A 26,527-nucleotide genomic window follows, 5' to 3' on the forward strand; every position below is an offset into this window, starting at 1 on the left:
GTCGTGTACAACACCCTGATGATAGCAGTGATAGTGATAGTGATTTCAAGGTCATTGAAAGCAGTTCTAGTGACAGTGAGAGTGAATATTCCCCAGTGAAGCGCCAGTATGTACGACGTAGTATGCGGTCTGGTAGTGTTTCATATGTTGTTCCAAGGGGAAGGAGAAACTCTGGGAGCACATCCCGTGGCCCAACACCACGACCTGATAGTGAAGATGATGATATTGTAACGATGGGTATGAATGGTGACAGTGAGGGAGGAGGCAGTGGTGGTGATAGTGAGGGTGGCACGGCCCATGTGGCACCATCACCGGGCCACGCTACTAGCCACGCGGCTGACTCAGCAGAACAACCAGCCTCACCCTACCCCACACTGCCACAACCTGCACCACCACAACCTGCACAGCCACAACCACGGTACAATATCCAGACCCCACCAGCAGACCGCATCTGGGATTGGCAGGACGGTGATGAGTTTGTTCCCAGTCCCCATGACTTTGATGAAACACAAAGTGGAATAAAGCCATCTTGTCCACTTGGGAACAATGCCAGTGAACTGGACTGCTTTGAGTTATTTTTCGATGAACCCCTGATGGACATCATTGTCAGGGAAACAAATACATACTGTGATTACACCATGGCAAATACAATTCTCTCACCAAAATCACGGCTACACAAGTGGAAGGAGACAACTGTGGCAGAGATGTACCTGTTTTTTGCCACAATAATGCTTATGCCACATGTGTATAAGCACACTGTCACCACATACTGGACAACAGATCGCCTGATTTCAACTCCAGGTTTTAGTGACATTATAGGTGTCAATCGTTTCCTGATACTGTTACGTATGTTACACTTTTCAGACAAAACCAGGCCTGACAGAAGCGACAGGTTATATAAGATAAGAAATGTGTTTATGTACCTGAAACAAAAGTGCTGCATGTATTTTTATCCCTTCAGGAAGCTTGTTATTGATGAGTCCTTGATTTTATTCAAAGGAAGACTCTCATTCAAGCAATATATACCAAGCAAGAGGAAACGCTTTGGTATAAAGCTATTTGTACTGTGTGATTGCAGAAGTGGTCTTGTTTTAGATATTATTGTGTACACTGGCAGTAATACTTTGAGAGATACCATGAAGTTATTGGGTATCTCTGGTGATGTGGTTCGTACAATGATGGAACCATATCTTGGTAAGGGGCATATGTTATTTACTGATAACTGGCACACAAGCCCCTTACTCAGTGATTTCTTGCGAGTGAACTTGACAGACGTGTGTGGCACAGTGCGTGGTAATCGCAAACATATGCCAAGGTTCGACGCTGGCACTCGCAGAGGTGAGGTGCAAGCCTTTGCTGCCAATGACATCATGGCATTTCGGTGGCATGACAAACGTGATGTCACATTGTTGACATCAGTTCACACAAACGAAATGGTACCCAGTGGCAGGGACAACAGAGAGACCAATGAACCCATTCTAAAGCCTGCAGCTGTCATGGACTACAACCTCAATATGCGCTTAGTGGACAAATGTGACATGCAGATTGGGTTTGCAGACTGTGTACGCAAGAGTTATAAGTGGTATATCAAACTTTTTTTCCATCTTGTTGATATCTCTATGCTAAATGCTTATAACATATACAAGTTGAAGACCAACAAAACACCAAAATATGGTGAATTTTGCCTGTCAGTAATCAGACAAATAATTGCAAAGTACCAAGGAGCAACTCCTGCAATAGACCAGCGCCCACAGACGTCATCTCGTATGAGGCCTGGTGATCACTACCCCATACAACTGCCTCCTACTACTGCCAAGAAAAATGCTCAGAAGAGGTGTTATGTATGTATGCATACCACAAAACGCCCACAAACACGCAGAGACACTCGTTTTATGTGTGAGGAGTGTGAAGTGCCCCTCTGCATATACCCATGTTTCAAAGAGTTCCACAAGCTGCAGCAGTTCTAGGAACGTGGTTAGTGACTGTACATATGTATATATATTATGGAACAATAGTAATAAACATTGTTTTGTATTGTTTGTTTGTGTAAACAAAGTGTATACACAAACTAATAGTGATAAAGTTTGTTCTGTTATTGTGTTGTAAATAATGAGTGTATATTTGAACAATGCACCTTACATTGGTCTCACAGGCCACATAAGTTACATGGAAAAGAAAAATATTGAAAAATGCAAGAAACCTTTGAATTAGAGTAAATAAAAGAATACCGGGTGGGCGGCAGTTGCCGCTGTTGCCGTACGCACGTCAATTTCTGCAAACTTTGCGGCTCTATATCTCGGTAAGTACTGATGGCAAAAATTTTTTTTTAGGCTTAAAACACTAGTAAAAATATTCCTAACATTTTCATAAGAAAAAATAATTTTTTTTTTTTCGAATATTTGGCGACATAGAATGACATTTTCAGAGAGGGCCCTGAAACAGTCAAAGGGTTAATACTAAGGATTATATCATAGTTGTACAGTAGGATAGTAATTATTTCATAGTTGTACAGTAGAATATTGATTATAAATGAATCAAAATTTGTATAATACAAAGATATATTTATATTCGAAAATGCTTTTTGTGAAAACAATGATTCAGTTATATTCCTGTCAACAATGGATAAAAGGTTCAAAGTGATTTTTTCAGATATGATGTGGGAGTACATAGGTAAGTGTGTACTGAGTATTTAGCATTTAGTCTAGGGTGATTAAGTGACTTTTGAGAAGAGTTTTAAATTGATTTTCAGACTGGGTTACTTTAATATCTTCTGGTAATGAATTCCATATTCTGGGGCCCTTTATGTGCATAGAGTTTTTACACAGTGTGATATGGACACGAGGTATATCAAAGAGATCTGTGTCTTGTGTTGTGGTCATGTGTCCTGTTTAGGTTGGTGAGAAGCTTGAGTGGGGGGTTTATATTTGTGTGTATTGTTCTGTGTATGTAGTAGGCACATGAATAAGTATGGATGTTCTTAATGGTGAGCAGATTCAGACTTTTGAAAATTGGTGGAGTATGCTGGCGGGAGTGAGAATTTGTTATCATTCTTACTGCTGCCTTTTGCTGGGTTATTAGGGGTTTTAGGTGATTGGATGTTGTTGGTTCCAATGCACAAATTCCATATGTAAGATAAGGGTATATGAGTGAATGGTACAGTGCCAGGAGAGCTGATTGTGGAACGTAGTACCTTATCTTTGATAGTATGCCTACAGTCTTGGAGATTTTCTTGGTGATTTGTTGTATGTGTGTCCGGAACTTAAGGCTACTGTCAAGGTGGATACCTAGGAATTTTCCCTCTGAGAGTCTTGTGACTGATGATCCATTTAGCATTATGTTAATTGGATCATTTGCAGCTTTGTTTCCAAACTGAATGAAATAGGTTTTATCAGTGTTCAGGGTAAGTTTGTTTGTCATCATCCAGGCAGATATTTTCTGTAATTCAGCATTGACTGTGTTTGGGTGGGAAAAGACATATGTAGTGTCATCTGCAAATAATATGGGTTTGAGTAGCTGTGATGCATTCAGTAGATCATTGATGTAGATGAGAAAGAGGAATGGTCCAAGACGCTTCCTTGTGGGACTCCTATTGTGATTGGTTGGGTGGAAGAGTTTGCATCATTTGCATACACATATTGAGTTTTGTTACTAAGGTATGACTTTAGGTAGTTGAGGGAGTGGCCTCTGATACCATAGTGCATTAATTTGGAGTACAGCTGTTCTTGGTCGACTGTATCGAAAGCTTTACGTAAATCAATGAAAATGCCCAACGGGACTTCTTTCTTTTCAAGTGCGATATATATTAGCTCTAGCATGTGTATGATAGCATCATTTGTGCTTTTATTATTCCTGAATCCAAACTGACAAGGGTTTAATATGTTGTGTGAAATGAGGTAGGAATAGATCCGTCTATGAATTAATTTTTCAAAGATTTTAGAGAGCAGTAGTAAGTTAGATATTGGTCTATAGTTATTCAAGTCAGCTTGGTCACCTCCTTTATGTATCGGAGTGACCCTCGCTATTTTGAGGATTGTTGGGAAGGTAGATATGCTGCTGTGTGTGATAATCTATATAGAGAAAATAGCTTTTTTGTTTCAGTTTTATGGTGCAGTACTAGAGTATATCACAGTTAGCCCTGTGCTATACTCTGTTTTCTCTAATATAAGCCCAAGACAGGGATAGGAGAATGGTACTTGTATCCCATATCCTCTTCATACCTCCGTTGAACTGCTCGGCTTTATGTCAAATATTATTTATTCTGGAGTATTTAACATGTTTTTATGTTATTTATATTGTTTATTATGTCAGATCAATTGTGATAGGCAGTAAGCTGTAGCGTTGATATTAGCATAATAATAAAGCATATTCCCCTGCATCACCAGACAGTTCATGGCAACTGACAGTGGCTTCAAAGCCACCTTATCTTTAATGGACAATGTACTGTGTAGGTGCTTTACATAATGAGAAGCATTTGTTTTATTCATTGGAACCATGGCTAGGGCTACAAGTAAGCAGGTTATAACAATAAATGGAAAGAAATGAGAATGACTTATGCAGCAAATAGTACCAGCAGGTTGGTGTGGCGACCCTGGAAATTTGAAATTATGCTAGCCGAAATTAGTGCCGAATAACTGAAGGAACCGAAGAACTGATTGCCGGATTTGTGATGGCAGACCTGTATTGTATATTAGGAAGTAAAGAGACAAATTAATCACCTATGTTAATAAAACTAACAAAGTACTTTTACACCTCTCTGTCTTCAGTAGTTTTCAAGATATTACATGAGTACCATGTGCATTATGCATATAGCTAGATAGTTAGACCTGCTTGTGTTAGTGCAGTGGTCCAGCCAGAGCCTTTGAAGAAGGTACAGTGGACACTTGAATTTTGTAATTAATCCGTTCCAGAGAGTCTGATGAAAGGCAAAATTTACGAATGGTGAAACCATTTTCCACATAAGAAATAATGTAAATCCAATTAATCTGTTCCAGACACCCAAAACTATTAACAAAAAATATTTTTTTACATTAAATGTAGATTTACATACAGAAAACAATGAGACATCAAGTATAAAACAATAATAACTTCACACTTACCTTTATTGAAGACTCTTGTTGGTGTATGAAAGACAGGAGGAGGGGAGAGGATGGAGATGTTACACTATTGTTTGGAAGGGAAATCCCTTCTATAAAGACTTTAGGTACCAAGTCCTTATCCGGGGTTACTTCCCTTCTTTGTTTTTTAATGACACTAGGACCAGCTTGGGAGTCACTGGATCCCTGTCATTCAAAAAATTGCTCCAGAGAGCTCTGTTTCTTGCATCTCTTTAAAATTTGCCTAAAATGGGACAAGACATTGTCTTTGTACATGTTGCCAGCACGGCTTGCAACAGCTTTCTCAGGGTGATGTTCCTCCACAAACATTTGCATCTTACTCCACTTTACACAAATGTCCTTAATCTTTGAAAAAGGCACCTTCTTCCATCTCTCTTCCTCCTCCTCTGAAGCAATTTCCTGAGCTGTGGTCTGTTGCTGTTGCAGATGAAGATCTTGCAGCTCTTCAGTGGTTAGCTCTTTACTGTGGTCCTCCACCAACTCTTCCACATCCTGGCCAGTCACATCCAACCCCATGGAATTTCCTAGTGCCCCAATAGATTCCACAGCTGGCATAGGGTTGTCAGGGCCAGCCTCAAACCCTTCAAAATGTTTGTCAAGAACACAATCTGGCCATAATTTTCTCCAAGCAGAGTTCAAAGTCCTGGAAGTCACTCCCTGTCAAGCCTTATCTATAAGGCCTATGCAATGGAGGATATTGAAGTGATCTTTCCAGAACACTCTTAGGGCTAATTGAGTTTGAAATGATCTGCTGGTCCATGGGCTGGATGAGAGGAGTAGTATTAGGGGGCAAGAACTTTACTGTGATGAAATTAAACTCCTCCACCATTTGGTCATCCAAGTCTGGAGGTTGAGCAGGAGCATTGTCTATTACCAGGAGGCACTTGAGTGGCAATTTATTTTCCAGGAGGTATTTCTTCACACTCAGGCCAAACACTTCATTGAACCAATCAAGGAAAATTTTCCTCATGACCCATGCCTTACTGTTAGCCTTCCACATCACACACAATTTACTCTTAGCGACACTGTGTTTCTTGAACACTGGGATTTTCAAGGTGATACACCAATAAAGGCTTCACTTTGAAATCCCCACTAGTAGTACCACAGAACATGAGAGTTAGCCTGTCTTTCATAGGCTTGTGTCCTGGCAGTGCCGTTTCCTCCTGCATGATATAGGTCCTCAATGGCATTTTCTTCCAAAAGAGGCCTGTTTTGTCACAGTTGAACACTTGTTGGGGGACGAATCCTTCAGCCTCTACATAGTTCTTGAATTCCTGCACAAATTTTTCAGCTGCACACTTGTCAAAACTTGCAGCCTCGCCATGCCTTACCACACTGTGTATGCCAGTACGCTTCTTAAATCTCTCAAACCAGCCTTTGCTGGCCTTAAATTCACTAACATCAGTACTCGTTCCAGGCATTTTCTTTACGAGATTGGCATGCAACTGCTTTGCCTTTTCACAAATTATCGACTGCATAACACTATCTCTTGCTAACTGTTTTTCGTTGATCCACACCAAAAACAAATTCTCAACATCTTCGAGTATTTGTGATCTCGTTTTTGTGAGCATATCTACCCCTTTCACTACAACAGCTTCCTTGATTTCCTTTCCTTGCCACGATGGAAGCGATGGTTGTATGGGGCTTCCTGTACATCCTGGCAAGATGGGCCACACGCACACCACTTTCATATTTTGCAATGATTTCTTTCTTGAATTCTGTCATGTTTCTCACATTCTTTACCAAAGGGCTGGCACTAGAAGCTTTCTTTGGGCCCTTGGTGGCTTATTTAGCAGTTGCAAGCACAAAAAAGAATGGAATATTACGAAATGTGTCGTATGAACGCGTGCGGTGATGGTCACTCGCCAATAAACAGTGCCACACTGACTGGGAATGGTGTGTGGGGCACCTTTGTGTGGTGCGGATGCTGGGAGGCTGCTCGTACGCGTTCTGGGTGACTGACGAATGGTGAGGCAAATTACGAACTGCAAGGCTATATTTTGACAAAAAAAAAGTTGTCGAAAGGCGAAATTTACGAAGCGCAAGGCTTACGAAACTCGAGGGTCTACTGTACTGTATGTGCTCCCCATCTATTTCAATGTGTAGGTCTCTGAACATAGTGTACTGGTCCCTTTCTATGTCATAGACCAATTCCACAGAATGTACTGTACCTTTGCAAGCATCTAGGGGCATCACCAGAATCTGACCCGGGTTGAGGATCATGGCAGTTGTTCCACCTTCCTCATGACACATGACCAAGATCTGAGTGAGTGCCATAGGTATCCCCTCTGATACATTCTGTTATTAGGAGGTATGGTAGGTTGACCAAGCTGTTGACCCATTTTTTTTTTTTTATTAGGTTGAGTGCCTACTCGAGTCAGCACATATTTGCCTTGCCATTTTCAGTGTGTCCAGCCATAGGAGCCAGTGTACTAGAAGGTTCAAGGACAGCTAGAGTGGTATTCCTGAGGACTGTAGATAGTATGGTAATGAAATTCTCAGGCAGTGAGTGATCCCTATTTGTTCCTGGCACTGGCATGATTATTCCATCCAGACAGACTCCCATATTGGGCTTGGTTGGGAACTGTGATACCTGTTCTGTGAAGTGAATTCTTGGTAGTGATGCTTTGACTGTGATCAAGGTTATCCAGAGCATCTGCTGTGAAGAGCCAATGCCATAGTTGGTGGAGACATGTGGCACCGTGTGCTGACAAATGGTAATTGCTAGTCAATTATATATCTTCAAGATTTGGTCATAACTTACACTGAGATCCAGACTAAAACACCATCTGAGCAACTTCTATTTCCAGTATTCTACAAATAAAAGGCAATTTTTCCATTTGTTTTGAGTGAAAGCTGAGCACAAATAGTTTTTGGACATTAGAATGACCTAGATCACAGGTCCAGCATAAAATTCTTGAATTGGCCATATATAACATGAGAAAAATATGGTGGTTTTAAAAACTCACTGAATGTAGTTAGGTTGAAACCCATTTCAAGCAAACCACTCCTAAAAATTTGCAAGAGAGTGCACTAGGACTGGCTTGCCAGATGTTTATCCCACTTTGTTCAGTAAGTTGTTTACACTCATGCACTATGATTGCATGAGTTATGGTATTTTTGTCTGGTCTTCCCCATGTTTTGGAAATATGATCATAAGCTTCCTGGCTATGAGGTAAAATAACATGGGCAACTCAGCACCTAAACAAGCCAGTAACACTGAAGCTTACTCCCAGTAAGATACATCAGCATTGGAGGGTTGAAGCTGATTAGAAATGGCATTCACAAATTATTACATGGAAACCAACAGTGTTTCAATTTTCACAATTTCTTCAGTAAAATGGGCAAAAGCACCTACACAGCAAAGCTCTAATCCAAATCATCTAAATAAGAGGCACCAGCAGTGAAAACTTGAAATTGATCAGAAGAAACATTCACCAGTTATTACACAAACTAATATCACATTGTTTAATAAAATTTACAAATTCAGAATGGCACAGCCCATCAGCAGTGTGACTTTTCCTCTTGAGAAAAATGCACCGGCACCTAAAGTTTCAAGCCAATCAGAAGAAGCATTCTCCTGTTATTACACAGAAACCCATAACCCTATTTTTTTAAATGTTAGAAAATTGACAGATATGTATCTATGTAGCCTAAATTCATAGTGAATCTTACTCTACATCAGATGTATTAGGCAGGTAAGTTTGAAGTCATTCAGAATTTACATTTTTGAGATACAGTGAAACCTCAGTTTTTGTTTGCCCTGGTTTTAATCAAATTCGGTTTTTGACTACTTTTTTCATCAAAATTTTGTCCCAGTTTTTGTTCATCACCTTGGTTTTCATCGAGTTGACAGTGGTCCTGCATACCAAACATGTCCGCCCACGCCCACACAAAGCATCCCACACGTTCTGAATCAGTCTGGCTTTGCTTCTTGTTGGTAGAGGGTGGTAGTGATGGTGGTAGAAATAGCCTCTCCTCCCTCTCCCCTCCTCGCTGTCTTCCATACACCAACAAGACTTTTCATTAGTCCTTTATATTTATTTCTCATTGTTTTCTGTATGTAAAACTATAGTTATTCTCTATAAAATGTATTTTTTGTTAATACTTTTGGGAGTCTGGAACAGATCAATTGGATTTGCATTATTTCTTATTGGAAATGTTGCTTCAGTTTTTGTCGAATTTGGTTTTTGTCAGACTTTCTGGAATGAATTAATGATGAAAACCGAGGTTCCACTGCATTATGTGGAAAATTACACTGCATAATTTTTTAAATAAAATTGGTATACTGACACCTACACTCCCCCCAAAATTCAAAACTTTCTTCTTGGTAGGATACACCAGTGTTGAAAGTCTGAAGCTGATTTGTTAACCCTGTGAGGGTCTGTCCCATAGTTCTACGGCTTTGAAGCCTGTGTCCAAGCCGTAGTTGTACGCCACGAGCTCAGCTCGCTCAGATAAACTGTGAGCGGTAAATGTGGGTCTAGATATAGATGAGAGAATGGATCTATGTGGTAAGTGTGCACCTTATAAAACAAATCCTGCAGCATGCAGTGCATAATGAGAAGAAAACTGACTGTGTTTTTGGATTAAAACAGCGAATTTGAGGTGTATTTTCGTATGGTTTTTATGGTTGTATATGCGGCTTCTTGGTCTCATTTTATAGAATGGAAGATATATTACAGAAATAGAGATGATTTTGATTGATTTTATTACTGAAAATAGCTTGAAATTAAACTCAAAGTAGTGGAAATGTTTGATTTTTGCAGATGTTCAAGAGTAAACAAATGACGTCATGCATTCAATATACGAGTGTGCTGATATTATTTATATAATTATTACAATAATGTATAACAGTGAATCTTCTATTTTTTGGTGTGAATAAAAATTCTTTGTGAATAAAAAATCAAAATGGAATTCATGTGTAAAGCGTGGAAACATTAACAAACAGAGGAAATTTTATTTTAGTGCCAGGAATGCCTGCATTGTTTATTCTGGACCCTATTTTGAAATGGGAATACTGTTGAACTTTGTGTGAAATTGGCCGAATTACCAATTTCTGATCATCTTTGTTGGGTAGTTGAAATAGTTGACTGGGCAATTTCTTGTGCTCAGTCGATAAAATAGAAGCGATACTAGCAAAGTAGCTAAGAATTTGGTCAACTGAAATAATGTAATTGGCCTAAAATAGGAGTCAAAGTGGGCAAAATCGCCGATGCATAAATATTGCTCATGCAGTAAAATTCACAATAGTGTGATTTTGTCAATTTTCCATCAAATTTCATACATTTTGTTTTATTACTTTCAGAAAAAGATTCTTTACTATTTCATAAGACATAATAATAATAAATTTTTTTTAAATTCTTGGACCCTGTGGACAAGGCATAGTACTACAGCTTGAACCCTCAAAGGGTTAAATCCAAATAATGGAATTGCTTTTCTGTGATCATAACAATAATGGACAATTGTGGATTTAATGGACTTAATTAAATTGAGAATTAATTTACCAAGTGGACTGTAATAATAACATAATTCCAGATATAGCAGATTTTGTCGTTTCCAAACTTTGTCTGGACACCGGATTTTGTCCATAAAATCAAGATTTGACTGTACGTGTGTGTATTTTTTTTTTAACATGCTGGCTGTCTCCCACAGAGGCAGGGTAACCCCCCAAAAAACTTTCATCATCATTCACATTGTCACTGTTTTGCCAGAGTCATGCAGATATGACAGCTTAGATGTCCTTCCAAACAGCAAATATCCAAAACTCCTCCTTTAGAGTACAGGCACTATACTTCCCACCTCCAGGACTCATCTCCAGCTAACTTGTTTCCCTAAATCTCTTCACAAAAATAATACCTTGCTCACACTCCAACAGTTCATTACTCCTATCTAACACACACATACCTGCTGGATGTCCAAGCCCCTTGCACACACAACCATTACCCCCCTCCATCCATCCTTTCCTAGGACTACCCCTACCCTGCCTTCCCTCCACTGTAGTTTTATACACCTCCAAATTGTTAGATAGTAAATGTAGACAAGTACTCTTAATGGACATGCTGTTGGAGTGTGAGCAAGGTAATATTTATGGAGGGATTCAGGGAAACTGGTTAGCCAGACTTGAGTCCTGAAGGTGGGAAATGCAATGCCTGCACTCTGGAGGAGGAGTGGGGATGTTGTAGTCGGAGGGTAATCTGATTGTTGTCAGCCCATTCCTGAGAGATGGTGATTGAGTGAATGTTGGTGAATATGCTTCCTTTGGTCACCCTACCTTGGCAGGAGACAACTGTTGAATTAAAAAAAAAAAAAATGTATCTCATACCAACATGTCAAGGACTTGAACCCATAACTTGTCACATCACAGTAAGTTGTTATTGGAAGATGCCAGCAAGAACTTACATAAGTCAACATGAGAAAGTGCACCGGGATTCAAAGCAGCAAAGGACTGTTTCAGCTTGTAATACATCGGGTGATTTTAAGTGTAAGCCTTTCGTTATTTACCACTCCAAGACTTCCTGTGCTTTGAAAGGTGAAGATAAACCATCTTACCAGTTCTTTGGGGCGTGAAACCAGTCAACAAGGATGACAGAGGAATTATTTATTGATTTGTTTAAGCATCACTTTATTGCCAAACTCATGTTTTACCTACACAACAAGAACCTTGCATTCAAGGTTCTCTTCACACTTGATAATTCCCATACTCATCCAGAAGCTTTGATGGATGTACATCCAGATGTAAAAGTTAAGTTTTTGCCACCAAATACAGCATCCTTAATGCAGCCACTGGATTGTGGAATTATTAGGACATTCAAGTGTAACTAACACACAATAAGTGATTCAGAAACTTGTTGTAGCAATGGATGCTGCTTCTGAGCTTGGAGTGCCAGACTTTTGGCATAAATTTAAATTGAGATACTGTCAGCCATGTTAGAAGTGCCCCAATGAATATTAAATGTAGTCAAGGGAAAGTTATGATCTAGTGCAATGAATACTTTCACAGGTTTTCCTTCAGTTGAGAGCCAGGTGTAGGACATTGTTCAGCTGGCTAAGAGATTGACAGGTGAGGGCTTTGAAGATATGCAGGAAGTTGATGTGAATGAATGTTTAGATGATAATGAAAGAAGTCCAGAGGAAATGTTGGCAAAGCTCAGTGCTCAGATGCAAGGGAGGCAGATAGTAGAGCATGATAAGGAAGACCCTTAAGGAAAACAGTGAACGTTAGAGCAGCTACATGAGCAGTTCCTTGTTGCTGCTAAACTGCAGACTTTTTCACTGAAGATGATCCTGACAAATCTAGAAGCACTGCTCTGAAATGGGGTCTAGAACAGCTGATGATGCCTTACTATCAGCTGTATAAAGTACTGCAGGGTAGAAGAGACCAGAGATGCATAAAAGATTTTCTTGGTACTCCAGTACAACATAAACATCAGTGCAAGAGCCTCAGCTAATGATTCACCTCAGCCCAGTAGGGCCACACCATCCCTCTCCACACCTATTAAAATCAGTGACATGTACCAGCAACCAAAATTTAGATGAGAAGTAATAGTTATCTAATCTTTAAAGTTATAAGTATTTTATTCAACATAACATCCACTTAGTTACATTATTATCATTGCTTTTTGCAATTTAGAGACCTAAAAAAAATTTGGTTGGCTTTTTTTGGGGGTTTCATGGATGTAACCCTATTTTCACCATATGTTCTTCAGTTCAGTTTGCTTAATTTTTGATTACACTCTTTTTCAGAAATGTAACTACCATGTTATCTAATGGTCTGCTGTATATATTCTATGATTAAATACTGAAGACAAGACACCAGTATTGTAGCTCTGCTCCTATAGCTACAAATTAGTACATTACATTAAACTCTTGAATTTAAGACTAAAAGGTGGAAGAGGGTGACAGGTAATGCTGATACTATAGTGGTAGATAGAGATAAACTTCTTTGCTTTGATTGCAAAAGTAAGGAACAGTTGAATTCAGTTAAGGGTTTACTGTAATCTTGTACATTTATCTAGTCATCATATTTTAACATGCTTTCTCCCCTTTATTTTTAGCAGTCCAAAAGAAAAACCAAATCAGCAGTCTTTACTTGCTGTGTTAGTCACTGCAACTACAGCAGTAGTAACAACATGAATCTAATACAGCATATTATTGACACTCATGGGCCTTACAAATGTATTGCATCAGGCTGCCAGTTTGTCACAAAATCCCGGCCTGTCTTTAGTGTTCACTTAACAAACTATCATCCTAAGGTGAGTACTCAACAGTTTTTCATTTTCTACACTGGCAATTTTGTTGACAAAAATATTATCAAAACAAGTAAAGAAATTGAATTTATGTACCTCTGTATTGCAGCTGAATTTCTTGGTGTGTCCATTTCTTTGCAAGAATATATTTCTGCATTTCACTGAGCTGATTGATCATCTTTCTCAGCATCGCTCTCGTACATTAAATGAGGACGCTCAGGATATTCAACCAGAAGAAGGTGAGGTTAAAGGTGCATGTGTCAGTGTCTACAATAGTACTGTATTTGTAATGGCCTGTTTAACTTGCAGACTTTAAATTGCTTGTAGGGTCTTACTTTTCTAAAATTGATTATTTATGTAAAGTGGTCCCTCAAGTGTTTGGAACTTTGAACCAGTTTTCCCATAGAAACCCATGGTAACAGTAATGGTATGTAGAACCAACAAGATGATAATTAAGACACATGTGTAACTCCTGGGTATTTTTATTCTGAAGATTTTTGCCAATCGGAGGCTTTATTAATCAATACAAAGGTTATTTGAAAATTTTTGAAACTGGAGACAGTAGACAATAAGGTAATCAGTCCTTCAGCCTAGATGGTGTTCACCACTGTAATCTTAATGTAGTCAGATTCATCAAGACTATAGCAATGAACACCTTCCTCTTGGCTGAAAGACTGATTACCTCATCTTCTACTGTCTCCAGTTTCAACACCCTCAAATCACCTTTGTATTGAATTGATAAAACCACTGGTTGGTGAAATGCCTTTAGAATTAAGGTACCCAGATGTTGCACATGTCTTATTTGTCATAGAATCCCATGTTATAATTGGAGATGTGTTCAACCTGAGTTAAGAAAAGCAAATTCTTATGCTTGATACACTAAGTAACTACACCTCTACTTCCCTTCTCCAGATCCAGTCTAAATACTTCAACCCTACTTCATCTCTTCTTTTGGCCTTTATAGTGGGAATATTTTCACTTTTGTCAGAACTAGCTCCTAGATGGGAAAAGGGAGTGCTGTCAACCCTGTTCTAATGTAATTTTTGTTGGTTGTGCTGTAGTGGTTGGGTCACTCCACCCAATGGAAATTGGATCATTTTAGGGCATGTCTGATGCGACATTGGGTGACCATTTGGTAAGACTTCTGATTATATTTACTACTGGAGGTTGTCTTTCAGATCCAGGAATAGCAACTGAATGTTTTTGACGAGTGCTTTCTGGTTCCCCAGACAGTGTTCAAGTCTGACGGTGCCACATCATCTAAAGTTTCCTCTCCAAATGTGTGCACGTTTGTATTCAAGGTCAAGATTGTTGGCTATGTTTTCCATGCTCATAAAGCCTACAGAAAACAAGTTCAAATTGAGATGTCACCTTCTTTCAAATGCCACTTAAGTTTGATTGTTGGAATTCATGTATGTTGCATGCATATTGGAGAGAAATGTTTGTATCGGGAATCTCAGGTGAAACTTGTCTGCTTTGAGTTAAAAACAGGCCAAGTTGAACTATGGGTTAGCCTTGATTTTTTCTTGATTCATGAGGAAACCTGTAGTCTGAAAAATGTCTTGACTGTTTCCCTTAGATCAAAAGTAAATCAAGCTGACCACTAGGATATTGCATAAAAAAGTATTTCCTGGTGAAGTGTGGCTCCCATTAGGGCCATGAGTGGTGTAAATCTTGCATGATTGGTGACCTATCTGGCAAAGTGACTGAGAAACACTGATCATTTAGAAATATACAAGCAAGCCTTGTAGGGGAATGACAAATTCCTTTAACAATTCATAAAACTTAGGGTTGAATTGCATTACATCAAACTGGTAGTTTAATTGAGAGAGGTGAATAGTTTTGTAATGAAACAATTCATTGGAGGATGCATAGCCTGGTTAAAGAAGGGAATATGAACTCTGACACCTGTTAACATCTTCATTGAACAAGACAATTACAAGAGAGCAAGTCTTTATTTGGATTATGTTTTGCTTACAGGTGAACTTTCTTAGTCATGGCTTAAAAAAAGTATATCTGTGAGGAAAACTCTCTGTCTTTGTTCTACCATATCTATCAACATCTTTATTTTGCCTTTCAAATGATCCTCTTTCTATCTTGAATTTTGAAGAGATGTAAGAATATTGAATTTGTTTTAGATTGAGAATGATATGGAATTTCTCTTTGTGTTTAGCTAAGAATATGCAGGAGAAAAATCTTCCCATGCCTCCCTGAACTACTGTATGTGTAACAAGTGCTTTCCTACAGTGTCTTTGACTTGAGGAAGCAGGAGACAGAACACTGCTTGAAGAATACCTTTAGGTCCTCAAAATTTTCATCCTCTTCCTCCAGCCCTTCCTTGGACATCTCCTACACCTTCCATCCACCCCACACTTAATAAACCCTCTTGGCTAATCTATTCTGTGCCAGTCTTTCTAAATGATCAATCTCTAACAGCCCCACATCTGCTCTCTGAATTATTGTTAACTGTAGTTCTATGGCTGTGAAGCCTGGGCTCAAGCTGTAGAACTACAGCTTGAGCTCAGCTCACTCAAATAAGCTCAAATGAGCTCACTCAAATAAGCTCAAATGAGCTCACTCAAATAAGCTGTAAGCAGTAAATTTGCACCTAGATATGAGAGAATACATCTATGTGGTAAGTGTGCAGCACATCAAATGCTGCAGCATGCAGTGCATACTGAGAAAAAACCCGACCATATTTTTGGATTAAAACAACGACTTTGTGGTGTGTTTTGTATGTTTATTACAGTTGTATTTGTGATTTCTTGGTCTCATTTGATAGAATGGAAGATATATTACAGAAGTAGAGATGATTTTGATTGGTCTTAGTACTGAAAATGGCTTGAAGCTGAGCTCAAAGTAGCGGAAATGTTCAATTTTTGCCGATGTTCAAGAGTAAACAAATGACCTTGCATTCGTCGCGCGCCTAATACATGTCAGCTGGTGGCTCTAATATATGTTCACAAATGTGCTGATATTATTTATACAATTATTACTGTATTGCATAACAGTCAATCTTCTCTTTTTTGGTGTGAATGAAAATTCATTATGTGAATAAAAAATCACAATGGAATTCATTTGTTAAGCCTGAAAACATGACTAATAAACAAAGAAAATGATAGTTTAGTGACAGGAATGCCTGCATTGTTTATTTTGGACCCTATTTTGATATTGGAATATTTTAAACTTTGTGTTAAATTGGCCAAATTAGCAATTTCTGTTCACTTAATTGGGTAGTTGAAACAGTTGACTGGGTGATTTCTTGTACTCACTCGATAAAATAGAAGTAATATTAGAAAATAGCTAAGAATTTGGTCTACTGGAATAATGTAATTGGTCTAAAATGGGGGGTCAAAGTCGGCAAAATCACCAATGCGTAAATATCGCTGACGCAGCAAAATTCATGAGAGTGTAATTTTGTCGGTTTTCAGTCAAATTTCGTACTTTTTGTTTTTTTTATCTTTCATAAGAAAAAATAGCAAATTTTTTTGAAAATTCTTGGACCCTGTCTGTCACTCTGAGATTTGGCCTCTGGACCCTCAGAGGGTTAATTGGGCTCAAAACTGGTGTGGGATATTTTAACTAGGTGTGATAGTATTTATTTGTTGTATGTTTTGTTCATTCTTATAGTTTTCATTTTTGTTACTCTACATTATATATCTATTACTCAGATGTTTTTACACAAGACAGCTCCATACTGGCCATATGAATATTACCCAGATTTGCACAATAAATAATACATTTCATAATTTTCTTCTGTTCCCAGCAAAATCAATGTGATTGCTTAGGGAAAGGTAAAAAAAAAAGTCAGTAAAATATGAATGTGTTTAGATTTCAAATGTTTTTCTAACAAATTTGGGACTAATGTGGAAGTAATATATGACTACATATTTTTTTTTTTGCTTCATCATTTCAGATTCAGAAATTCCAGGGTTCCTGCGTATTGAAAGTGTAAGCACCTTAGATCCAACCGCTGCTTCACAAATGTTTGGTGATGGTTAGTACATAAAAATATAATTAATGCACCTGTATTATACAGCACTTCTAACTCGTATGCTGTACGTAGACAAATAATTATTTGATATTAAAAATAGAAACTGTAATAACAATAAAACATTTTCCAAGAATGAAATATGTATGGCAAAATTTGACCCTTAAATATGGCTGAAATATTTTTCAAAAATGCCAGATAGAGGAGGAAAGAAATCTAGCATAAAAGTAGTCTAAAGTGAAAAATAAATGTTTTTATAATACAGTAAAAGATTTAATTAAAAATGCTTTTAGAAAGGGGCCAAAATTCATAAAAAAAAAAACAGTTAAATTGAGAAAGGCTTCCTACAAAGCATTGCCTAGAGCTAAACATACAAATTATGAAGAAAGACTGAAAAGACTCCAAATTCACTAGAAAGCATGTACATAATTAACTTTTCTTTTAAGATCTGTGAATTACACCCTTTTGTATTTTTTTTTTTTTTTTTTTTTTATTATCACACCGGCCGATTCCCACCAAGGCAGGGTGGCCCGAAAAAGAAAAACTTTCACCATCATTCACTCCATCACTGTCTTGCCAGAAGGGTGCTTTACACTACAGTTTTTAAACTGCAACATTAACACCCCTCCTTCAGAGTGCAGGCACTGTACTTCCCATCTCCAGGACTCAAGTCCGGCCTGCCGGTTTCCCTGAATCCCTTCATAAATGTTACTTTGCTCACACTCCAACAGCACGTCAAGTATTAAAAACCATTTGTCTCCATTCACTCCTATCAAACACGCTCACGCATGCCTGCTGGAAGTCCAAGCCCCTCGCACACAAAACCTCCTTTACCCCCTCCCTCCAACCCTTCCTAGGCCGACCCCTACCCCGCCTTCCTTCCACTACAGACTGATACACTCTTGAAGTCATTCTGTTTCGCTCCATTCTCTCTACATGTCCGAACCACCTCAACAACCCTTCCTCAGCCCTCTGGACAACAGTTTTGGTAATCCCGCACCTCCTCCTAACTTCCAAACTACGAATTCTCTGCATTATATTCACACCACACATTGCCCTCAGACATGACATCTCCACTGCCTCCAGCCTTCTCCTCGCTGCAACATTCATCACCCACGCTTCACACCCATATAAGAGCGTTGGTAAAACTATACTCTCATACATTCCCCTCTTTGCCTCCAAGGACAAAGTTCTTTGTCTCCACAGACTCCTAAGTGCACCACTCACTCTTTTTCCCTCATCAATTCTATGATTCACCTCATCTTTCATAGACCCATCCGCTGACACGTCCACTCCCAAATATCTGAATACGTTCACCTCCTCCATACTCTCTCCCTCCAATCTGATATTCAATCTTTCATCACCTAATCTTTTTGTTATCCTCATAACCTTACTCTTTCCTGTATTCACCTTTAATTTTCTTCTTTTGCACACCCTACCAAATTCATCCACCAATCTCTGCAACTTCTCTTCAGAATCTCCCAAGAGCACAGTGTCATCGGCAAAGAGCAGCTGTGACAACTCCCACTTTGTGTGTGATTCTTTATCTTTTAACTCCACGCCTCTTGCCAAGACCCTCGCATTTACTTCTCTTACAACCCCATCTATAAATATATTAAACAACCACGGTGACATCACACATCCTTGTCTAAGGCCTACTTTTACTGGGAAAAAATTTCCCTCTTTCCTACATACTCTAACTTGAGCCTCACTATCCTCGTAAAAACTCTTCACTGCTTTCAGTAACCTACCTCCTACACCATACACTTGCAACATCTGCCACATTGCCCCCCTATCCACCCTGTCATACGCCTTTTCCAAATCCATAAATGCCACAAAGACCTCTTTAGCCTTATCTAAATACTGTTCACTTATATGTTTCACTGTAAACACCTGGTCCACACACCCCCTACCTTTCCTAAAGCCTCCTTGTTCATCTGCTATCCTATTCTCCGTCTTACTCTTAATTCTTTCAATTATAACTCTACCATACACTTTACCAGGTACACTCAACAGACTTATCCCCCTATAATTTTTGCACTCTCTTTTATCCCCTTTGCCTTTATACAAAGGAACTATGCATGCTCTCTGCCAATCCCTAGGTACCTTACCCTCTTCCATACATTTATTAAATAATTGCACCAACCACTCCAAAACTATATCCCCACCTGCTTTTAACATTTCTATCTTTATCCCATCAATCCCGGCTGCCTTACCCCCTTTCATTTTACCTACTGCCTCACGAACTTCCCCCACACTCACAACTGGCTCTTCCTCACTCCTACAAGATGTTATTCCTCCTTGCCCTATACACGAAATCACAGCTTCCCTATCTTCATCAACATTTAACAATTCCTCAAAATATTCCTTCCATCTTCCCAATACCTCTACCTCTCCATTTAATAACTCTCCTCTCCTATTTTTAACTGACAAATCCATTTGTTCTCTAGGCTTTCTTAACTTGTTAATCTCACTCCAAAACTTTTTCTTATTTTCAACAAAATTTGTTGATAACATCTCACCCACTCTCTCATTTGCTCTCTTTTTACATTGCTTCACCACTCTCTTAACTTCTCTCTTTTTCTCCATATACTCTTCCCTCCTTGCATCACTTCTACTTTGTAAAAACTTCTCATATGCTAACTTTTTCTCCCTTACTACTCTCTTTACATCATCATTCCACCAATCGCTCCTCTTCCCTCCTGCACCCACTTTCCTGTAACCACAAACTTCTGCTGAACACTCTAACACTACATTTTTAAACCTACCCCATACCTCTTCGACCCCATTGCCTATGCTCTCATTAGCCCATCTATCCTCCAATAGCTGTTTATATCTTACCCTAACTGCCTCCTCTTTTAGTTTATAAACCTTCACCTCTCTCTTCCCTGATGCTTCTATTCTCCTTGTATCCCATCTACCTTTTACTCTCAGTGTAGCTACAACTAGAAAGTGATCTGATATATCTGTGGCCCCTCTATAAACATGTACATCCTGAAGTCTACTCAACAGTCTTTTATCTACCAATACATAATCCAACAAACTACTGTCATTTCGCCCTACATCATATCGTGTATACTTATTTATCCTCTTTTTCTTAAAATATGTATTACCTATAACTAAACCCCTTTCTATACAAAGTTCAATCAAAGGGCTCCCATTATCATTTACACCTGGCACCCCAAACTTACCTACCACACCCTCTCTAAAAGTTTCTCCTACTTTAGCATTCAAGTCCCCTACCACAATTACTCTCTCACTTGGTTCAAAGGCTCCTATACATTCACTTAACATCTCCCAAAATCTCTCTCTCTCCTCTGCATTCCTCTCTTCTCCAGGTGCATACACGCTTATTATGACCCACTTCTCGCATCCAACCTTTACTTTAATCCACATAATTCTTGAATTTACACATTCATATTCTCTTTTCTCCTTCCATAACTGATCATTTAACATTACTGCTACCCCTTCCTTTGCTCTAACTCTCTCAGATACTCCAGATTTAATCCCATTTATTTCCCCCCACTGAAACTCTCCTACCCCCTTCAGCTTTGTTTCGCTTAGGGCCAGGACATCCAACTTCTTTTCATTCATAACATCAGCAATCATCTGTTTCTTGTCATCCGCACTACATCCACGCACATTTAAGCAACCCAGTTTTATAAAGTTTTTCTTCTTCTCTTTTTTAGTAATTGTATACAGGAGAAGGGGTTACTAGCCCATTGCTCCCGGCATATTAGTCATTTCCTCCTAAAACCAATTTCCACTGCTCTGTTCACTACCCTTTATATGCATTGCTCGTAGGTACAAAATGTTTTTTCAGTCATTGAATATTATCCTTGATCAGTAATCTTGAGCTTTTACATTTTTACAGATTATGATGGCACATCAAGTCAGTCTGTTTCCAGTTCATCTCAGGTAAAGTCGTTACCAAAGCTAGTTCCTCTTGAACAAGGATTAGCAAATAATACATCTGGTGCCACAGTAATAAATATTGGAAATACTTCAATTTCTGGTCCTATTACTTCTAGCATGCTTGAAAGCAAGACATCTCTCTCTGTTTCTGGAGTGTCAAAAAGTGGAACAAGTGCTTCTTCAAATGAAAAGACACCACCAGTTAAAATTATGTCATTCCCTGGAAGCTCTCACACTGGGGCAGTTTCTCTTGGAAATTCTGATGTATCTTCTGACACAATAAAAATCACCATTCATACCTCTCCACAGTCATCTGAAACAAAGAAATCCCAACCAGCAGTTGTGACACTTGATGAAGAAGGAACAGTGATGAACCCCTCTCAGAGTGATCACCGACCACCCCCTGGAATTGCCACACTTCCCAAAATCCCTCCCACTGTTCCTGTTCAATCCATATTTCAGGCGTGAGTTTTTCTTATTTTTAAATGAGTGAAATATTTTGTTTAACTTTCTAAGCATTTTTGTGGGATGTACAGTATATATAAAAGAGTGTTCAGTATGTATAATTAGCTGACTTTATTTATTTTTTTTTTTTTCAACAAGTCGGTCGTCTCCCACCGAGGCAGGGTGACCCAAAAAAGAAAGAAAATCCCCAAAAAGAAAATACTTTCATCATCATTCAACACTTTCACCACACTCACACATTATCACTGCTTTTGCAGAGGTGCTCAGAATACAACAGCTTAGAAGCATATACGTATAAAGATACACAACATATCCCTCCAAACTGCCAATATCCCAAACCACTCCTTTAAAGTGCAGGCATTGTACTTCCCATTTCCAGGACTCAAGTCCGACTATATGAAAATAACCGGTTTCCCTGAATCCCTTCACTAAATATTACCCTGCTCACACTCCAACAGATCGTCAGGTCCCAAGTATCATTCGTCTCCATTCACTCCTATCTAACACGCTCATGCATGCTTGCTGGAAGTCCAAGCCCCTCGCCCACAAAACCTCCTTTACCCCCTCTTTCCAACCCTTTCGAGGACGACCCCTACCCCTCTTTCCTTCCCCTATAGATTTATATGCTTTCCATGTCATTCTACTTTGATCCATTCTCTCTAAATGACCAAACCACCTCAACAACCCCTCTTCTGCCCTCTGACTAATGCTTTTATTAACTCCACACCTTCTCCTAATTTCCACACTCCGAATTTTCTGCATAATATTTACACCACACATTGCCCTTAGACAGGACATCTCCACTGCCTCCAACCGTCTCCTCGCTGCTGCATTTACCACCCAAGCTTCACATCCATATAAGAGTGTTGGTACTACTATACTTTCATACATTCCCTTCTTTGCCTCCATAGATAACGTTTTTTGACTCCACATATACCTCAACGCACCACTCACCTTTTTTCCCTCATCAATTCTATGATTAACCTCATCCTTCATAAATCCATCCGCCGACACGTCAACTCCCAAGTATCTGAAAACATTCACTTCTTCTATACTCCTCCTCCCCAATTTGATATCCAATTTTTCTTTATCTAAATCATTTGATACCCTCATCACCTTACTCTTTTCTATGTTCACTTTCAACTTTCTACCTTTACACACAATCTCAAACTCATCCACTAACCTTTGCAATTTTTCTTTAGAATCTCCCATAAGCACAGTATCATCAGCAAAAAGTAACTGTGTCAATTCCCATTTTGAATTTGATTCCCCATAATTTAATCCCACCCCTCTCCCGAACACCCTAGCATTTACTTCTTTTACAACCCCGTCTATAAATATATTAAACAACCATGGTGACATTACACATCCCTGTCTAAGACCTACTTTTACCGGGAAGTATTCTCCCTCTCTTCTACACACCCTAACCTGAGCCTCACTATCCTCATAAAAGCTCTTTACAGCATTTAGTAACTTACCACCTATTCCATAAACTTGCAACATCTGCCACATTGCTCCTCTATCCACTCTATCATATGCCTTTTCTAAATCCATAAATGCAATAAAAACTTCCCTACCTTTATCTAAATACTGTTCACATATATGCTTCAATGTAAACACTTGATCTACACATCCTCTACCCACTCTGACTTTATATGATTATTATATACTGGGAAACAGGTAATGAGGCTGAAGAGGTATGGCAAAGATTTAAGAATGCAGTGTTAGAATGTATAGCAGAAGTTTGTGGATATAGGAGGGTGGGTGTAGGAGGGAACAAGAGCAATTGGTGGAATGATGAGGTAAAGAGAGAGTGGTAAGAGAGAAAAAGTTGGCTTATGAAAGGTTTTTACAAAGCAGAAGTGATATAAGGAGGGTGGAGTATGTATATGGAGTGTAAAAGAGAGGCTAAGAGAGAGGTGAGGGAGTGTAAAAGGAGACCAAATGAATGATTGGGTGAGGTTCTGTCATCATATTTTGCCGAGAATAAGAAAAAGTTTTGGAATGAGATTAATAAGTTGAGAAAGCCTCGTGAACAAATGGATTTGACAGTTAAAAACAGAAGAGGGGAGTTATTAGATGGGGAGTTGGAGGTATTGGGAAGATGGCAGGAATATTTTGAGGAGCTGTTAAATGTTGATGAAGAAAGGGAGATGGTGATTTCATGCATTATTGGCCAGGGAAGTATAACATCTTTTTGGAGTAAGGAAGAGCCAAATGTGAGTGGTGGTGTGGGAGGCAGTGGGTAAAATGAAAGGGATGTAAAGCAGCTGGGATTCATGGGATCATGACAGAAATGTTAAAAGCAGATGGGGATATAGTTTTGGAGTGGTTGGTACTTTTGTATGAAATGGTTCAAATGTATGAAAGAGGCAAAGGTACCTAGGGACTGGTAGTGTGTGTGCATAATTCCTTTGTATAAAGGAAAGGGGGACAAAGGAGTGTAAAAATTATAGGGAAATAAGTTTATTTACAGTGATTGTATTTGAGTGAGGTGAAAGTGTTGAATGATGATTAAAGTATTTTGTTTTTGGGGATTTTCTTTTTGGGTCACCCTGCCTTGGTGGGAGATAGCCGACTTGTTGAAAAAAAAAAAGTTTATTGAATATACCAGATAAAGTGTATGGTAGTCATTATTGATAGAATTAAGGGTTAGACAGTGAACAAGATTACAGGCAAAGAAAGAGGCTTTAGAAAGGGTAGGAAATGTATATACAGTGGACCCCCGGTTTACGATATTATTTCATTCCAGAAGTATGTTCAGGTGCCAGTACTGACCGAATTTGTTCCCATAAGGAATATTGTGAATTAGATTAGTCCATTTCAGACCCCCAAACATACACATACAAATGCACTTACATAAATACACTTACATAATTGGTCGCATTGGGAGCTGATCGTAAACCGGGGGTCCACTGTACCAAGTTTTTACATTGAAGTATACAGGTGGAAAAATATTTAGATAAAGGTAGGGCAGTGTTTGTTGCTTTCATGGATTTAGAAAAGGAATATGATAGGTTGGATTGGGAAGCAATGTGACAGAAGTTGGAAGCGTATGGTGGTAGGTAACTGAATGCTGTTAAGAGTTTCTATGAGGATAGTGAGGCTCAATTTAGGATATGTAGGAGAGAGTGAAATTCTTTCTTCTTTCTTTCAATAAACCGGCCGTATCCCACCGAGGCGGAGTGGCCCAAAAGGAAAAACGAAAGTTTCTCCTTTTACATTTAGTAATATATATAGGAGAAGGGATTACTAGCCCCTTGCTCCCGGCATTTTAGTCGCCTCTTACGACACACATGGCTTACGGAGGAAGAATTCTGTTCCACTTCCCCATGGTGAAGAGGGAAATTATTTTCCAATAAAAGTAGGCCTTTGATGGGGATGCATGGTGTCACTATGGTTTTTTAACATATTTATAGATGGGATTGTAAAAGAAGTGAGTGGTAGGAAGTTTGGGAGAGGTGTGAGATTAAAATATGCAGAATCTAACACAAAATGGGAATTGTCACAGCTGATTTTTGCTAATGACACTATTCTTTTAGGAGATTCTGAAGAAAAGGTACAAAGGTTGGTGAACAAATTTAGGAGGGTATGTTAAAGAAGGAAATTAAAAGTGAACATAGGGAAGAGCAAGGTGATGAGGGTAACAAACATGTTACATAATTAAAGACTGGATATCAGACTGGAAGGAGGGAGTATGGAGGAAGTATGTATGTTCAGATATTTGGGAGTAAACTTGTTTGTATGTGGGTATGTGAAAGATAAGGTGAACCATAGAATGACGAAGGGATAAAGGTGGGTGGTGCATTGAGGCATCTGTGGAGACAAAGAATGTTATCCATGGAGGCAAAAGGGAGAACGTATGAGAGTATAGTGGTACCAACACTCTTATATGGGTGTGAAGTATGAGTTGTGAATGTTGCAGTGAGAAGGAGATGAAGTTCATAGAGAAACTCTGCCAGTAAAGATTTGCTGACAGTGAAAATACCTTAGTAGCATCAAGCCTGCCTTCAAGAAAAATACAGCTTATTCTGTTATGTTATATACTTTATAATAGCATATATATTTGTAATTGTTCTGTACAATATACAGTGCATGTTTTCTAATTATTTTTATTACAAATCACCTTGGCTTGACCATTGGGATAAAAAAAAAGTATATTTGGTACTCTGTATGCTGGAAACAGTGAAGCTCTTAGCCAAACAAGTCTGGCATCTGGATGAGAAAATTCATATTACCTACTTGGCAACTAGGTACTCATCAGCCCCTGATAAAAATATGGTACTGTATATGATTGAAATATGCTTGTCCAGACCCCTGAAATTAATATTGCTCTTAGTGTCCACTTTAAAAAAAAAAAAATCTTCTGAAGAGGTAGAGAATCTTTTTCTGAAGGTAATAACACCAAAAGTATGAAATTTGATTAAAAAAAAAATGTACAGAATTGCACAAGCACCAAGTTAGCAAATTACTTGTCTGCAATTTTGTCAATTTTCAGTCCTATTTCAAGTCAGTTCCATTTCTCCAGTCGAACGGAACCTTAGCTATTTCGCTATTAACTGAGCACAAACTGGCCATTCAGCTATAAAAATTACAGTGGAACCCTGGTTTTCATTCTTAATCCATTCCAGAAGGCCTGTCGAAATCCAAAATGGATGAAGACCGAAGTAATATTTCCCATAAGAAATAATGTAATCTAATTAATCCATTCCAGACATCCAAAAATGTTAACAAAATTACATTTTATAGAGAATGACTATACAGTGGACCCTCGGTTATCGGCCGTAATCCAT

General features: G+C 38.7%; 1 protein-coding gene across 5 annotated transcripts in view; it reads left to right on the forward strand.

Moving 5' to 3' along the window:
- The window catches only part of LOC128689188 (uncharacterized), a 433,687-nt gene that overhangs the window by 246,174 nt on the left and 160,986 nt on the right, over positions 1 to 26,527 (forward strand). For all 5 annotated transcript variants that reach the window (XM_070087146.1, XM_070087144.1, XM_070087148.1 and 2 more), the window contains 4 exons: positions 13,172 to 13,369; positions 13,473 to 13,602; positions 17,280 to 17,360; positions 21,229 to 21,733. In XM_070087146.1, coding sequence (XP_069943247.1) covers positions 13,172 to 13,369; positions 13,473 to 13,602; positions 17,280 to 17,360; positions 21,229 to 21,733 — 914 coding nt within the window. The remainder of the gene's footprint in view (positions 1 to 13,171; positions 13,370 to 13,472; positions 13,603 to 17,279; positions 17,361 to 21,228; positions 21,734 to 26,527) is intronic.

The sequence above is a fragment of the Cherax quadricarinatus genome, chromosome 21 (genome assembly GCF_038502225.1).
Source record: "Cherax quadricarinatus isolate ZL_2023a chromosome 21, ASM3850222v1, whole genome shotgun sequence".
Classification (NCBI taxonomy): domain Eukaryota; kingdom Metazoa; phylum Arthropoda; class Malacostraca; order Decapoda; family Parastacidae; genus Cherax; species Cherax quadricarinatus.